The sequence below is a fragment of the Otolemur garnettii genome, unplaced genomic scaffold, assembly GCF_000181295.1.
Source record: "Otolemur garnettii isolate 467f Iridium unplaced genomic scaffold, OtoGar3 scaffold00088, whole genome shotgun sequence".
Classification (NCBI taxonomy): domain Eukaryota; kingdom Metazoa; phylum Chordata; class Mammalia; order Primates; family Galagidae; genus Otolemur; species Otolemur garnettii.
The window spans coordinates 6,596,145-6,614,172 of record NW_003852483.1 but is presented as its reverse complement, the minus strand read 5'-3'; the positions used below and the strand labels follow the sequence as shown (position 1 = coordinate 6,614,172).

General features: G+C 36.7%; 1 protein-coding gene across 2 annotated transcripts; it reads left to right on the top strand.

The window, feature by feature from the left end:
* The first annotated feature begins 1,838 nt into the window (after nt 1-1,838).
* On the top strand, nt 1,839-17,527 carry ZNF658 (zinc finger protein 658). 2 transcript variants are annotated; one of them, XM_012808358.2, is made up of 5 exons: nt 1,839-1,920; nt 3,111-3,168; nt 6,341-6,467; nt 6,766-6,861; nt 14,385-17,527. In XM_012808358.2, exons 2-5 carry the CDS (start codon nt 3,154-3,156, stop codon nt 17,327-17,329), a joined length of 3,183 nt encoding a protein of 1,060 aa, XP_012663812.1. In that variant the 5' UTR covers nt 1,839-1,920; nt 3,111-3,153; the 3' UTR covers nt 17,330-17,527. The 2 variants fall into 2 exon arrangements, with proteins under 2 accessions (XP_012663812.1, XP_023372023.1); XM_023516255.1 differs by having other exon boundaries at nt 6,790-6,861; nt 14,385-17,515.
* The last annotated feature ends 501 nt before the right edge of the window (nt 17,528-18,028 follow it).

The following is an 18,028-nucleotide window of genomic DNA, read 5'->3' as shown; positions in this document are numbered from 1 at the left end:
CACCACCACTTCATTGTAGCCAAGCTACCACTCTGGGTAAGGTCCCCATGCAAGGTATGGCTGGGTTCTTTCTTTCATTAGTCATACTAGGAGAGCTCAGCAGAACGATTCTTTTCATTCACCATCTAGCTCTTCCCCCAAACACTAAAGATTTTTAATTTTTTTTTTTTTGAGATAAAGTGACACTGTGTCACCCTGAGTAGAATGCCGTGGCATCATTGCTTACAGCAACCTCAAACTCTTGGGTTCAAGTGATCTTCTTGCCTTAGCCTCTCAAGTAGCTGAAACTACAGATGTCCACCAGAAGGCCCAGCTAGTTTTTCTATTTTGAGTAGAGACAGGGTCTTGCTCTTGCTTGGGCTGGTCTCTAATTCCTGACCTCAAGTGGTGTACCCACTATGGTCTTCCAGAGTAGTAGGACTATAGGCATGAGCCATTGTGCCCAGCCCTTATAGATTTTTAACTTGCCACTCAAGAAGACATCATTTATACAGTAAAAAATAATTAAATATTAAATTTTCAGAAAGTACTTTGTAAATATTTAAAGTTCAAACATATAACGTATGAATTTCAACTACACATTTTTATAACAGTTCATACAATGAATCAGCTCAGAGTCTCACTCATAACATAATTTAACTTTTTTTTCCTTTATATAAAATTTTGCCTAAACCACTTGCCTTGGCTTCCCACGCCTGCCCATGCCATTAGTTTTGTCTATTGGTTTTATATCCTGCAGCTTTGCTTAATGTGCACTTGAATCTCTTACAGTGAGCTTTTTAAAACCTTTTAAATTTTTACCTAAAGGAGACCTATTAGCCAATCATTCGAAAACAATTGTATTCGAAAACAATTCCTTTACTTTTGCTTTTGTCACTTTACTGTAGTAATATTTTCTGGATGCTGGTTCTAGGATGTCTAAGTCTAAAGCACTCTCATTGGTATTAAAGGATGACAAAATATTTGATCAATTCTCTCCTCCCCACAATTCCTATGCTATCAATATCTAAAAATATGACATCCAGGTAGGCTTTTTCCACCTCTAAAAAGGGAAAAATTTAGCATATAGTGTCATAAAGCAGATATCCTAAATTGAATGACCTACCTGAGATAGCTATTGGAACACTGCCTTAAAAATAATTTACCTTATTAAAATTTCCCTGGTCAAAGAATTATTTCAGACAAAACATTATTTTTCTTCTTTCATTTCAATACCTTATACATTAAGTAAATTTTTAATAAAAATGCTTTTTTTCCTTTATTAAATCATGACTGTGTACATTAATGCATTTATGGGGTATAATATGATGAATTGATAAACCATGTGGAATGTTTACATGGAACTGATTAATGTAACCGTCACCTTGTTTGCCTATTTGTTGTGGTAAGACATTTATGCTGTATTCTTAATAGTTTTGAAGTGTATCATTGTATTAGGCACTTTAAGTGAGGTCTCACCAAATAATAAGAACAATTTCCTACATTGTTCACATATTATCACACCAAGAAACGGGAATTTTCCTTAATATTTCTTATGTCCGGTCTTTATTCGTGTTTCCCAAATTGTCAAAGTCTGTTGCGGCTGCTTTTTTCTGTAACCAGGATCCAATCGAGAACCTGCAGAACCTGAGTTGTAGTTTGTTGTTACACCCATAACCTTTTGGGATTTGGGGAAAACCTGCACTGTCCCATCCAAACCGCCAACCAAGCGGAAAAGTTACTTCCTTGGGGAGTATAGGTTCACGGGAATTGTAGTTTTCTACTGTATAGACCTACCGCTCAGCACTCTGGGAATGGGTTCTCGGAGCTCACTTTACGCATGTGCAAACCAGCCTTCTCGCTTGTGTACCTCTTCGGCCTGAGAGGGTCGGGATCTTCTTGTTTTTAGATCTGTGCCGGAGCAGAGGCTGCGCACCTGGGGTGAGAGTTCCGGTGGCGGGCCTCTGCGCAGCCTGGGGACCTCAGGACAGGTGGTGCGGGAGACTTGTGTGCGGGAGACTGGAGCAAGAAGTCTCGGGAATCCCCAGGCTGGCCCTCCCCTCCCCCAGCCCCCGCGCGAGGCCGACCGCGGGCTGCCCTGCCGCGGGTCAGGCTGAGTCCTGGTCCGCGGTAGGTGCTGGGTGCCGGCCGGGGTGTGCGGGCTGCCGGCCCAGGGAGGGGACTGTGCCGATAGAACGTTGATAACGAGCAGGACTAGGAACTCCTGCCATTAGTCGGAGAATTAAATAAGTTGTCATCTGTAAAACATTTTGTCAAGTGCCTGTAATAATCACTGTATAAGATGTACGCTGCTGTCGTAATTATGAGATACTTGTTCTCATCGTTCAGTATTTTATTTAATCCTCAAAACAACCCTACTTGTTATAAATTTGGCATTTTAAAATATGAAAGGCATCTCGCGGGTGTGGATATTCCTTTGTACAAACTAATAGGTGAGGCAGGTGGGATGCAATACAGGTAGGCTTGACTTCCTGTTTCTTCCTCTTCTTAATTTCCTACCTACCTCGGAGCCAGAGTTGTCAGTACCTGGCTTCGGAGCACTTAGGCAGGATGGCCTGACCCCAGATATGATTGTGAAGTGGAATGTGTACACATCTCATCCCACTTTTAGTTCAGAGTTTTCTGTGGATGCTTTTCACTCAGGGTGTAAAGAGAGTAAGAACTTGATTAATATATTCACCCACGTAGTTTTCTGACATTAGTTTTAATAAAGGTAGAGAGTTTCATATCTGTGTGTCTGAACTTGTCTGATTTTCTGTTATGTTTACTTTTTGTCAGAATGGAACAGAAATTGTTACTACATCAACAGAAGTTTTACTCTGAAAATGCAAGTTTAAGTGCACATAATCTTACTAGAGATGCACACGTTCGGGGACCTTTTGTGGTCCTTCCATTCATTTTCAAGAGTCAAAGGAACATTCCTCATTAGGAAGCCTTTTCTCCAGCTGGGTGTGATAAACTTTTTAGGCAAATGAATAAGCATGCTCCTTGATTATGATGGGGTTATATCCTGATGAAATCATTGTAAAGTCAAACTATAGAAAGACCATCTGTATAGGATCTATAAGACAAACCAGATCTCTTATGACCCTATTTCTCTTCCTCCCCAGCTGAACCTTCACAGCTCTCTATACTTGTTCAGAAGCAGCAGAAATGTACATGTCTCAGGTGAGTTCAGTTTTAAAAAATCAGTTTGTTTTATAATGGGTTCCATAAAGGTTTTTGTGTCGGTACATTAACATGGAAAAGTAGAAATGTAAATGGCAAACCATTAGCAGAGCAAAGGTGGCATGTGGATAGAAGCAGTCCTCCAATGTTACAAATTTACCATATTGAGCTCCACATTTATTTCTGAGGTTTTTGATAGCCATGGCAGAGTGTCAGACAGCAATTAAATATTTACGTTGATTAGAAAGAACAAACTGATTCCTCATGGGATATGAAGATAAACATATTTGTTCTGTAAGGAGGTGCGTTGGTTAATAACTTGTCAAATAACAGAATGTTGCCTCTATTTGTTCTTCACTAGGAGTAGGAATGCATTATGCTCAATGAGAATTTGCTCAGTACTGTTTTTTAAGAACTCAGTAATGGTAGTTGAAATAGACATTTTTCTGATGAATCAGTGGGATGTCCTTAAAATTATTCTTAAGTATTTTGAATACCCATACGGCTCAGGTTGCTCAGCAGATGTTTAAAATTCTATTCTCTTTCATAGGTTACCACACTTTGCATTCAACTTCCAACTGCCTTGGTTTTTCTTGCCACTTGCCTTTGTTCTCCAGTGAACCTAATGGGATTATAATCAAATCCAGTGGGTGTTAACTTAGCCTCTCCTACTTGACTCTGTGCGCCACTTGCCTCTACTTCTCACTCTGTCCTTCTTGGGCATTTTTTTGTTATTGATACTGTTAAGACCTGCACAAAGTCCTCTTCTCTTGTCCTTTCGCATGGCTCTCACTCCCAGTTGGCCCTTTAATCTTCTCTGTTACCTCTAAATTATTTCAGCTCCTTTTGTTTTTTAACTGCTTTATTTAGATTCAGTTTACATACTCTACCATTCACCCATTTAAAATGTAGAATTTTATGATTTTCTTAGTATATTCACAGATACCTATAAACACCACCACAGTCAATTTTAGAAAGTTTTCATTTCCTGAAAAGGAAACTTTGTATACTTTAATTTATTATTCCATTCCCTCCAAGTCCTAAGCAACCTACTTTGCCTCTGCAGATTGGCTGAGCTTCTCTTTATTAGAAGTTTTGCCTATTATGAGTTCTTTTAGTTTTTGTTTAACTAGAAATGTTTCAATTTCTCCCTTTTTTGTTGGGTAGAGAGGATTCTTGGTTAACGGTGTTTTTCCTTCAGTATTTGGAATGTGTTATCCTGTTGCTTCTGTCCTCTATAATTTCTAGTTATAAATTACATTTTAATACGATTTCTTTCTTGTTGCTTTCAAGATTGTCTCTGTCTTTGTGTTTGTAGGATGTCATCTTGTGTCCAGATTAGGATTTTTTTCCAAGTTTATCCTGCTTGAAGTTTATTGACTGCTGTGGATGTGTAGATTAATCATTTTCATCTAATTTGGAAACTTTTCATTCAAATATCCTTTTAGACTCTTTCCTCTCTGTCTGGTGCTCTCATTCTACATATATTGATAAGCTTGATCCTGTCCTACAGTTTATTTTTTGTTTTATTTTTTCTTTTCGTTTTTCACTATACAATCTCAGTGGACATGTCCAGTGGTTCACTCGTTCTTCCATGTGCTCAAATCTGCTATTGAATGTATTTGAACATACTGTATGGGTAAAATTTTTGTTTTAGTTATTACATTTTTCAACTCTACAGTTCTTATTTTTGTCCCTTTTAAAAATAATTTCTCTTTATTAATATCCTTTATTTGGTGAGATATTGGTCTTAGGCCTTAGATATCATTTCCTCTACCTTGTGACTCCCTCTAGATCTTTGACCATATTTAGGGTAGGTGATTTAAAGTATTCTCTAGTCAAATCCAATGTCGTCGTCTATGGGAATGATCTCTGTTGATTACATGTTTTTCTTGCATATGGGTTTTACTTTCTTGTTTCTTTTCTTGTTTGGAAATTTTTTGTTGAAAACTGGACATTTTAAATAGAATAATGTGGTAACACTAGAAGAATTTTTCCCCTCTCCAAAAGTCATTGAAATTTTTCTAGTGACTTTTTTTAAAACTAAGTACAGTATTTGTTATCATATGTGGCAGTTGAAGTCTGCAGAAATTTCCCTTAAAAACTGAAGTCTCCCAGTTTTTGCCACAGGGCCCTGTGAATACTAGGGCATTCATTCAACAGTCATCCTGGTGTTTACAGCTCTTTATCAGCCTTCACTTCCTGCTTTCTCCAAACCTGAAGATCCCCTAGAAGGGACAACATAGGGCCTTTTTTAAAACAAGCTGCTCATATAGCTAGGTTGGATATCTGCTAAGAAAGTGTTTATTGGCTCGGCGCCTATGGCTCAAGCGGCTAAGACGCCAGCCACATACACCTAAGGTCGCGGGTTCGAATCCAGCCCGGACCCACCAAACAACAATAATGGCTGCAACCAAAAAAAAAAAAAAAAAAAATAGCCGGCGTTGTGGCGGGCACCTGTGGTCCCAGCTACTTGGGAGGCGGAGGCAGGAGACTCGCTTGAGCCCAGGAATTGGAGGTTGCTGTGAGCAGTGAAGCCATGGCACTCTACCCAGGGTGACAGCTTGAGGCTGTCAAAAAAAAAAAAAAAAAAAAAGAAAGTGGTTATCAAATGATTGTTGCTTCTCCCCTTTTATTATAACCCTCTGCCAATATCTGTTGCTAGTATTGCCGTGTAGGTAGTATTCTTTTCTATTGATCTGTTTGGTTCTGACTCCTTTGTAAGCTGTTCTCTGCTTTTTGTGATCTCTAGATTTATATATTTTTATACATTTGTTTATACCTGGGCTTGGCCAGGTGTAGTGCCAGAGCTTATGAGTATCTCTTCCTTGGCTCCCATTATTTTCACTGATGATGTCCAGGGAGGGTGTGAATATCCTAGAGAGCACCAGAATAATCCAATGGAATGTGGAAAAGAGTTGTAAGAAGTCCATTTACCTGGAATTTTTTTGTCTTAAAAAAACTAGAGTTTATAAGTATATATAAATGAGTTGCGGTAAGTTAAAAACTTTTTAAACTAATTGAGTGATAAGTTTTAAGACAAAATTAGGTCCAAAATGGCCTTTATAACCATTCATAGAGCCTCAAGAATGAATAGGAAATGTAGTAGTTTCCAAAGATATTTTCTATGTCACCTAATTACAAAATCTTGAACAAAATGTGTTGTTAACAGGAATCAGTGTCATTTGAGGACGTGACTGTGGAATTCACCCAGGAGGAGTGGCAACACCTGGGCCCTGCGCAGAGGACACTGTACAGAGATGTGATGCTGGAGAACTACAGCCACCTTGTTTCACTGGGTGAGCAGACTTTACCATGTGACTCCCTCTAGAATATGTTAACTTTAAAAAAATGATCAAATCACATGAACCCTTTATGGCCATTGGGGTTATTCAGACTTTAGATTAATCAGTCCAATTCCAAGGTGACTGAAACTTTTAGAGAAATAGAAACAATGTTTGTATCATTCCTTTCCCATTGAAAACTTAAAATGAGCACCTTCATTTATTGCTTTTGCTACTGTATCTTTTTCTATCTTTGGAAACCCCAAAGCCCATGGGTCTGGTCCTTGTACACTCTCAATTATAATTTTTACAGGGTATTGCATTACCAAACCCAAAGTGATCTTCAAGTTGGAGCAAGGAGAAGAGCCATGGTCCTTAGAGGATGAATTCCTTAGCCAGAAGTACCCAGGTGAGTGAACATTGACACAAGGAACTCTGGGGGGGTTGGACCTTAGAGGGAGAGCACCTTTGAAAGTATTTTATTTTTAACCATTTCATTGACATATAATTCATATCTCATACTATTCACCTATTTAAGGTGTACATGTACAGTTCAATAACCTTTAGTATATTTATAAATACAGTCAGCCCTCTGTATCTGTGGATTTAACCAACCCTGGGATGGAAAACTATTCAGAAAAAAAATTACGTCTATATTGAATATGCATAGACTTTTTTTCTTGTCATTTTCCCTAAACAATAGGGCATAACAGTTGTTTACATAGCATTTACAGTGTATTAGCTATTATAAATAACAATAACAATTTAAAGTATACAAGAGGATGTGCATAGGTGATATGCAAAGACTGAACCATTTTGTATCAGGGACTCTGGCATCTGTAGGTTTTGGTGTCCTTCGCACAGGGAGTAGAGTCCTGAAAGCAATGATTCATGGATACTGAGGATAATTTGTATTTGCAAACATGACCACCACAGTCTTCATCACTTCAAAAAGAAACTGGTACCCTTTAGTTATCATCCTCCTGTTGTCTCCATCCCTTCCATCTTTAGGTAACCACTGATCTACTTCTGTCTCTATAGATCTGCCTATTCTGGACATTTCATATAAATAGAATCATACACTGTGATCTTTTGTGATTGCTTTCTTTTGCTTAGCACAATGTTTACAAGTTTCATGTTATAGCATATATTAGTAGTTCATCCTTTTTTTGTGACCAAGTAATATTCTATTATATAAATACACCATCTATTCATCAGTAAGTAGATTATTGAGGTTCCACCTTTTGCTATTTTGAATGAATAATGCTGATATAAATATTCATTTCCAAGTTTCTGCATGGACACATGTTTTCATTTCTCTTGTGGTATATGTCTAGTAGTAGAATTGCTGGGTCATACAGTACTTCCGTGTTTATCTGTTTGAGGAACTGCCAGATTGTTTTTCTAAGTGATGTACCACTTGCCATTCCTAACCAAAGCATATGAGGGTTCTGATTTCTCCACGTTCTCACCACTTGTTATTATCTGACTTTTTGATTGTAGTCACCTTGATAGATGTAAAGTGTGTATCTCATTATGGTTTTGGTTCGTATTTATGTACTGGCTAGGACTCTAATAATAAAATACCATAGGCTGGGTGGCTTAAACAGCAAATTCTCACAGTTCTGGAAGCTAGAAGTCAAGATCAAGGTGCTTTTGTGAGTTTCTCATGAGGCCTCTTTTCCTGCCTTCCAGATAGCCATTTTTTTGCTGTGTTTCCTTACCTGTGCTCTTGAGCTAGAGAGGCTTCTGTGTGCCCTTTCCTTTGTGCACAAACGGTGCGGGAAAGAGAGAGAACGCTCTAGTATTTCTTCCCCTTATGACGACTCTAGTCCTGTTGGATTAGGGACCACCCTCATGAACTCATTTAACCTCGATTACTTTGTTATAGGCATGTGTCCAGATATAGTTACACTGGGGCATAGGGCTCCAACATATGAATTTGGGGGTGGGAGAGACACAATCCAGCCCATAACAATTTTCCTCATTGCTAATAAATGTCAAGCATCTTTTCGTATGTCTATTAGATTTTGTAAAAATAAACCATTTCAGGAATTTTTATAAGTTAGAGTTTTTAGTATAATTCCTAAAACAAAAGGGAAAGATCGTTTTAATTATCAGAAGTGAAGCATAGTTACTGAAAGTTTTTGTTGTGAAGTCTTATAAACAAATAGTATAATGTAAAGATTTTCATAATTTAGGTGAAGCATATCTTCTAGTCACTAAAGGTTAGTGATTGGATCATATTGAGTTTCTAAAAAAGATCTCTCTAAAAAAATAAGAAAGTTGTTGAGACAATAAATGAAATAACATAGGATTTACTTTCTTTTATTACTCACATTTGAATTTTGGCAGTAAGTGTATTAAATTTGAAGAAGCCCCTCTAGTTCAAGAGCATAGGTAAGAGAAAGCCTTTAAGAATTTGAGTGACTGTCTCAAATAATAATGATATCAATGTTCATAGCATATAAAAAAAAGAAGTTTTAAGAACTTAAAATTAATTAGAATTAAGGTATACTTAATAGGATTAAATAATTGGTACAGTTGACATTACATAAATGTCTATAGGTGATAAAAATGGCATTTATATTAAAGTAAACTATATGTGTGTGTATAGTTTTTCAAATGTGAAGAACAAGCCTTTGAATTTCCCAAGGAATAATCAGCAGTTAGTGAAAGTACAGTATTAGTAAGGAAAACCCCAGTATGTCCTAACAATTAGAATCACCACAAATAATCTCTGAACATAATTTGGTAAATCTAGAAATTAATAATTAAAAACTCCACACGAAAATTTTAAAAACTATCTGTTTTAGACCGTGTATAAGAAAGGAAATCAGATCCAAAATTGTGTGATACTTGTGCGATAAGATACAGTTAAATTAGTGAACAGAATTAAGTTTGTAGTTTCATATTGTATTAATTAAGCAAGAATAGTAACAAAAATACATATGAAAGCAGAAGAATTTGAAAGTAAAATTAGAAATAAACTATAAAGCTGAGAAATAGAATGTCAGCATAAAAAATAGTAAAATGGATGTAACTGGTGAAACAGAATAGAAAGCTCAAGGAAAAATAGGCACTTTTATAGATAGTTGTTTTTAAGTGACACTGCAGAACAGTGGGGAAAAGATCTTGAGACAGCCATATAGACAAAGGATTCATATTGTTTAAGGACCTAATTATCAAAGCAAAACCATAATTATTACGGAAGTTGATAAGAATAAATCTATGACTCTTCTCTGGAAAGGATTTAATATAGAAGGCATTAACTGGGAGAAGCATGGAGTAAAAATACTACTTTCTACTCTACCCACTAAGTATAATTAAATATGTACCCACATGGAGTAACTCAGAGTGTTGCAGATTGAGTTCCAGAACACTACAGTAAAGTGAATATTGCAATAAAGTGGCTCACACAAACTTTTTGGTTTCCTAGTGCATATAAAAGTTATGTTTACAGTGTTTTATAATCTTTCAAGTATATAATAGCATTATGTCTAAAAATGTGTATGTCTTAATTAAAAAATACTTCATTGCTAAAAAATACTGACACAGATGAAGTAAGCATATGAGCTAAGAAAAATGGCTCTTATAGACTTGTCACAAACCTTCAGTTTGTAAAAATGCAGTATCAGTACAGTGCGATAAAGTAAAGCACAGTAAAACAAGGCCCTCTGTACGTGTATGTGTATATACAGAAGGTACCTTTAAGAAAGGAAAAATCTGTATCAAAATTGTTGAAATACTTGGGTGGTGTCTGTGGCTCAAAGGAGTAAGGCGCCGGCCCCATGCACAGAAGTCAAACATGACTTGAGTATTAGAATTTCAGTACAATTTTTTCCTTTCTTAAAATGTGTCTGCATCTTTTGGTACCCTCTATGTATATCAAACGTAAGATTCTGGAAGCTGAAAAGAAAAATAAATTTGAACACTTGGGACTTTGGCACCTAGGAAATGCAAGGTGGTTAGTGTCAGCAGAGGCCTTGTGGGGAACTTGATCTCCCACCCCTATCCAGTGTTACTGTGGAAGCCTTCTCTTCCATCTCCTGGGTGTCAGACCAGATTAATGGGGAACCTGGGCTTCTGTCCCCACTTGGCAGTTAGTGATGATGAAACCCACTTCTCTTATGGGCATAATTTCAGAGGAGACTGACCAACACTGAACATTATTTTGACAAAGTCCAATTTGTTAATTTTCTCTTATAGATCATGCTTTTGTTGTCCCATCTAGAAACTTTAGAACTAAAAGTAACAGTTTTATTCTTATGTTTTCCTCTAGAAATTTTAAAGTTTCATTTTTTACACTTAGTTGATCCATTTTCTGTTAAATTTCATAGAAAGTGTGAAGTATGTGTTAAGTTTAATTTTTGAGTTTGGTTATTCTAGCACTATTTGTTGAAAGGACTATTATTTTTCTATTGAATAGCATTCTTTCTTAGAAGACAGGTGACTTTGTATTTGTGGGTCTTTTCCTGGATTCTCTGTGCTTTTTAATTCATCTACATGTCTTTGCTGATGCCAGTACTACATTAACTTGATTACTATAGCTTGTTAATTAAGTTTTGAAGTCAGTTATCCAACTGTCATCTTCTCTGTGAATTTTGAAGTGAGCTTAATCTTTACAAAAAAAGATGCTGGCATTTCACCTGGGATTGGTTGAATTTAAAGAGAATTGAGATCTTAACAATATAGAGTCTTCTAATTCATAAACAAAATATTCTTCCCCATTTATTTAGTATTTATTTGCTTTCATCAATTTTTTATAGTTTTCATAAGACAGACACCACGTCTTTTTGTTGTTGTTTGTTTGTTTTTTGGTGCTATGGTAAATTGTGCTGCTTTTCTAAAATTTCAAATTCCATTGGATCCTTGTTTGTTTATAAGCACGTGATTGTGTATTGGCCTTATTATGTTCTGCCTTTGCTAAAAACATTTCTCAGTTCAAGGAGGTTTGTGTAGGTTCATAAATGATTTTCTGTATTGAGTTGCTTTATATCTTTTGGGTTTTATTCTTGGCTTATTGTACTGGCTGATACTTTTAGTATAACCTTGAGTAAGGGTGATAGGAGTGGACATCCTTTCTTGGAGGGAAAATAGTCTTGGAAGACTATTAATAAAATGGATTACATTTTTTTTTAATACAAGGTGCTCATAAAGTTTGTGTGCAATTTATGGACACCTTGTATTTCAAGAGTTTTACAGTTGGGGGGCTGAAATCTCACTTGTCATGACTTATTATATTCTTATATTTTTTGAGGATTTTGTATTATGTCATATTGGCCTTTAAGTTTTTTTCCTTGAGTTGCCTTTGTCTCATCTTGCCGTGAAGATAATGTAGGCCTTATAAAATGATTTGGGAAATATTCTCTCCTCTTATATTTTCTGGAAAAGATTCTGTTGAATTAGTATTATTTCTTACTTAGATGTTTGGTAGAATTCACTAGTTAAAATCATTTTGTCCTAAAGCTGTTATTTGGAAATGTATGTGTGTGTGTCTGTATGTGTATGTGTATGCATGTATGTGTATATATATGTATTCATATTCATATTTACAAACTGCATATCTACATATTCTATATATATATGAACTATATATATGAACTACATATATATTACATACTTTATTTCTTAAATAAATATTAGTCTGTTCAAGTTACTCCTTTTTTCTTCAGTGAATTTTGTCAGTTTGTTTTATCCCTAGAAATTTGTTCATATCACATAAATTGTTAGTCCACAGAGTTTGCAGTGGACTGAGTGACTGAGGCCCACCTTCCAATTCATATGAATTCTACTTGGAGGTAGGCTCTAGGGAGGTAATTAGGTCATGAGGCATATTGTTAAAACTATTTGAAATGCTTCCCTAGTGATTGTTTTTCTTAAAACATATGATTTTCATATCTATAAAACCTATAAAAATTTATTTTACTCAATTATTCATTTATTGTTATTTTTTGTTGTTGAGACAGAGTCTCACTATGTCACCCTGGGTAGAGTGCTGTGGTGTCACAGCTTACAATAACCTCAAACTCTTGGGCCTAAGCAATTCTCTTGCCTCAGCCTCCCAAGTAGCTGGGACTATAGGCTTTCGCCACAACACCCAGCTATTTTTTGTTGCAGTTGTCATTGTTTGGTTGGCCCAGGTTGGGTTCAAACCTGCCACCCTTGGTGTATGTGGCTGGTGCCATAACCATTGTGCTATGGGCACTGAGTCCTTAGGTGTAATTAAAGAATAAATTTTGTTACAGTCTTAAGCCTTATTTACATGTGCAGACATAGCTTTTATTTGGTTTCAATATTTTGAGATTAGACATTCAGTTCCCAGATCCACCATTATAGGGAGTCAAGTTAATATGTTAATTTGTGGCTTTTCTGGGTTTTTTACCTTTGTTGTTTTTTACCACTTAAAAAAATAGTTTTAAAGAACTAAGCTTCAATTTGATTTTCTGTTTTCAACTTCATTATTTTCTCTAATCTATACTCTTCCTTCTGCTTCCTTTAGATTTAACTTTTGTTCTTTGTCTAGTTTCTTAAAGGTGAAACTTGAGTATCTGACTCAAAATCTGTCTTCTCTAATATAAAAATTTTAAGCCACAGATGTATTTCTGAGTACTGCTTTGGCTGTGTCCATAAATTTCTATGTATTTTTTTGTTTTCATTCTCTTAAAAATACCTTAATTTTCTGTGAGACTTCCTCTTCACCCATGGATTCATTAAAAGTGTATAATTTATAAATATTTTGTATTTCTTTAGACAAATTTGTATTTACTGATTGGCAGTGTGATTTTTCTGTGGCTTTAGGTAATCTTCTGTATGATGATATTTTATATTGGTAAGGATTTGTCTTACAGCCTGTAATGTGTTTTGAATGTTCCAAGTGCTTCAGAGAAGACCGTAAGACTGTGAATTCAGCTGTTGTTGCATACATTGTGCCCTAGGTTTTGGAGATGTGGTTATCACAAGTGCTACTTTGTCTCTTCTACCTGTAGTATTGGGCCTAGCATATATTCCTGGGTTTTGTTATTGTGCTTCTCATTCTTTTTCTTTTCCTTCTTTCCTTTTCTTAGCTGCCGTTAGGTCTTGCACATGCCCTAAACAACAGATGTGGTGTTCTTGCCATTGCAAATTAAGAGGTTTTTCTTTAAATTAGATAAGAACATAGTTCCGAGCAAAATCTTGACAGTGGCTGCTATTAGCAGCTCCCAACTTATCCCAATAATGAAAGTTTTCCAGGATTTGTCATGATCTTTTCTATGACTCCCCACTTATCTCATGGAGAGAAATATTACAAGAGTGTACAGAGTGTACACTGTTTCTCTGACAGTGAAGATTAGCTCCCTGCTCAGCCTCTTTGGAACCACAGGACTGTTCCATTCTTATTGCCCTGAGTATGGTGAATATTGTCAAAAATGTTTTCTGTTCTGTTAGACCACCTTTTTCTCAGAACTTTGGCTAGAAGGAACAGGCTTTTCTTGGAGCTCTTTTTGTCTATGCCTGTTGTTGGTTCTAGATTGTTGGCTTCTTCAGCACCCAGTCTAGGATATATTTGAAGCAAAAGGAAAACCTGGGGAATTCTCCATCATGTTATTTCTTAAGTTCCCAGATCCACTTTCTTTTCATTCTGTAGAGTCTTCCTATGTTTGCTAATTTTTCCTGTCCAGGCATTTTTGATTATAAGAGAGAAGACTTGGGAATAAAGGGGTTGCTTTTTCTTGGCTAGCCCTGGAAACAATGCCTGTTTTTTTTTTTTTTTTTTTTTTTTTTAAAAACAACTTGGATAAAGAGGAAGAAAAAGAGTTTATGTCTGTGTACATGAATTATTTAATCTTTAGAAACAACAAAAGGATTAAATGTACAGAAAACATGGGTATAAGTTCACTCTCTATGTGAAGTATCAGATTTATAATATGCTTTCTATTTTTCTAATTTTAGGATATTATAAAATTGATGACCACATGAAAGAGATCAAGGAAAAACAAGGGAAGCCTCTGTGGCAAGTAATACTCATCGATGATGAAATATTAAATAAAGAAGGACAGAAAATTTTAGAAAACACATTTAATCCAGGCATAGCTCCAGAGTTTTCAGGACGAATGCCCTATAAATGTGACTCATGTAAAATAAATTTGCCAATTGTTTCTGAATTAATTTTATATGAAGGAAACTATTCAAGAAAGAAGGCTGATTACTTAAATGTGTATGAAAGATTGCAGCTTGTTAGTGACCGTGAGAAAACTCATACTGGAGATAAATCTTACGAATATAATAAAAATGTGAAAACTCACAGTCATAAGAAGGATTGGTATCAGAAATTTCAAACGTGGAAGCAATCTCTTGAATGTAATGAGTTTGGAAAAGTTTTACATGATAAGGTCTGTGTTACAGCTGGGAGTTTTCCAATAGGAGCGAATTCCTGTAAGGATGATGAATTTAGGAAAAACTGTGATAAAACCACTTTAGTTAACTACATGAGAACCTACATAAAGGAGAAATACTCTGATCTTAATAAATGTGAGAAATCTTGTGACAAAAGTATCACTGTGGAATACAGTAAAGTTCATGTGGCTATGCCACACTATGGATGTAATGAAAGTAGGATTGATTTCGATAGGATATCACCCCTTACTCAATCTCAGAGAAATGTTACAGGACAGAGTGCTTTTGAAAGCAATAAATGTGGACAAAACTTTAGCCAGAGCTCATCTCATATAATACATCAGAAAAAACAAACTGGAAATAAACTGTATGCATATAATGGATGTATGGATGCCTTCTACCAGAAATTAGACTTTACAGTATATCAGAAAACTCACACAGAAGAGAAATTCTACCAATCTGGTGAATATGGGAAATGCAGGAAATCCTGTTATCAGAAAGGATACTTCATTCAGCATCAGAAATCCCATTCAGGGGAGACATCTTACCAATCTGAGGAATATGGGAAATCCTTTTGCTCAAGTTCACACCCTATTCAGCATCCTGAAACTTATGAGAGGTTCAAACTTTATAAATGTAGTGAATATGGGAAAACTTTCTGTCAGAAGTCTAACCTCGCTGAACATATAAGAATTCACACAAAGGAGAAACCTTATGAAAACAGTGGCTGTGGGCAGTCTTACAAATCACTAATAGGACACCAGAGAACAGACACAGAGATGAAACTCCATCAAGGCAGTAAATATAGGAAAACATTGTCCAACATGGCACATCTCAAAGAACATCAGAGAATTCACATGGAGGAGAGAGCCTGTGAATGTACTGAATGTGGAAAATTTTTCTCCAAGACATCACATCTCAGAGCACATCAGAGAATTCACACAGGCGAAAAACCCTATGAATGTATTAAATGTGAGAAAACTTTCTCTCACAAGATGCACCTCAGTGCACATCAGAGAATTCACACAGGGGATAAACCCTATGAATGTAATGAATGTGGGAGATCTTTTACCTATAATTCAGCCCTAAGAGCACATCAGAGAATCCACACGGGTGAGAAACCCTATGAATGTAGTGACTGCGAGAAAGCCTTTGCCCACAATTCAGCCCTCAGAGCACATCAGAGGATTCACACAGGAGAGAAACCTTATGAGTGTAGTGAATGTGGAAGGTCTTTTGCCCATGTTTCTGTTCTCAAAGCACATCAAAGAATTCATACAGGGGAGAAGCCCTATGAATGTAGTGAATGTGGGAGATCTTTTACCTATAATTCAGCCCTGAGAGCACATCAGAGAATTCACACTGGTAAAAAACCTTATGAATGTAGTGACTGTGAGAAAACTTTTGCCCATAATTCAGCCCTCAGAGTACATCAGAGAGTTCATACAGGGGAGAAACCATATGAATGTAATGAATGTGAGAAAACTTTTGCCCATAATTCAGCCCTCAGAGCACACCAGAAAATTCACACAGGGGAGAAACACTATGAATGTAATGAATGTGGGAAAACTTTCTCCCAGAAGACTCACCTCAATACACATCAGAGAATTCACACAGGGGAGAAACCTTATGAATGTAGTGAATGTGGGAAAACTTTCTCCCAGAAGTCATACCTCAGTGGACATGAGAGAATTCACACAGGGGAAAAACCCTATGAATGTAACATATGTGGAAAAACTTTTGTCTATAAGGCAGCACTCATAGTGCATCAAAGAATTCACACAGGGGAGAAACCTTTTGAATGTAACGAATGTGGAAAAACTTTCTCCCAGAGAACACACCTCTGTGCACATCAGAGAATTCATACAGGGGAAAAACCCTATGAATGTAATGAATGTGGGAAAACTTTTGCCGATAATTCAGCCCTCAGAGCACATCACAGAATTCACACAGGTGAGAAACCCTATGAATGTAATGAATGTGGGAAAACTTTCTCCAAGACATCACACCTTAGAGCACATCTGAGAACTCGCACAGGGGAGAAACCCTATGAATGTAATCAGTGTGGTAAAACTTTTTCTGAAAAGTCATATGTTAGTGCACATCAGAGAGTTCACACAGGGGAGAAACCTTATGAATGTAATATATGTGGGAAACTATTTGCTCATAATTCAACACTCAGAGTACATCTGAGAATACATACAGGTGTAAAATCCTATGAATGTAATGAATGTGGTAAAACTTTCTCCCAGAAGTCACACCTTAGTGCACACCAGAGAATTCACACTGGGGAGAAACCCTATGAGTGTAATGAATGTGGGAAAGCTTTTGCGCAAAATTCAACCCTCAGAGTACACCAGAGAATTCACACAGGGGAGAAACCCTATGAATGTGAAGAATGTGGGAAAACATTTGTCCGTAAGGCAGCTCTTAGAATACATCACTCCAGAATGCATACCAGAGAGAAAACCCTAACCTGTAATGAATTTGGAAAGCCCTGAAGGAACTGATACCTTATTGTATAATACACATGAAGAAACTTACATCACATAGACTGGCACATTGTTTCTCTTAACCATTTCCTTTTCCACTAGGTTGATCGTTTGTCAAAAACTCCCACTCTTATGTTTGTCCAGGTGGGGCTGACCATAGAATGTGATGCTAATGATATATATTATTTTTAGTCCTGGCCCATGTTAAAAGGGAGTTATTTCTGCAGCAAACTTGGGTCCTTTGTGTTTAACATGGTAGAGGACAAGGTCAGAGAATCTAAAGGCATGTAACAGCATTCTTTCAGATATTCTCCAGTTGCATTTTTTTTTTTTTGAGACAGAGCCTCAAGCTATCCCCCTGGGTAGAATGCTGTGGCATCACAGCTCACAGCAACCTCCAACTTCTGGGCTCAAGTGAGTCTCCTGCCATAGCCTCCCAAGTAGCTGGGACCACAGGTGCCTGCCACGACGCCCAGCTATTTTTTTGGTTGCAGCCGTCATTGTTGTCTTGGTGGGCCCAGGCTGGATTCGAACCCACCACCCTAGGTGTATGTGGCTAGCGCCTTAGCCACCTGAGCCACAGGTGCCGAGCCGCATTTTTTTTTTTTAAAGCAAGAATTAGGTTTGTATTTTGTTGAGCTCTTACAGGTTTAGCCAACTCTCTCTTAGAGTGGGATGAAACCCTATGAATATTTAAGAAGAACTATA

Bases quoted from the DNA above. Each gene is read 5' to 3' on its own strand.
- ZNF658 (XM_012808358.2), top strand. The intron at 6,468-6,765 runs GTGAGCAGACTT...TAATTTTTACAG, and splicing joins CAGCCACCTTGTTTCACTGG to GGTATTGCATTACCAAACCC. The intron at 6,862-14,384 runs GTGAGTGAACAT...TTCTAATTTTAG, and splicing joins CCTTAGCCAGAAGTACCCAG to GATATTATAAAATTGATGAC.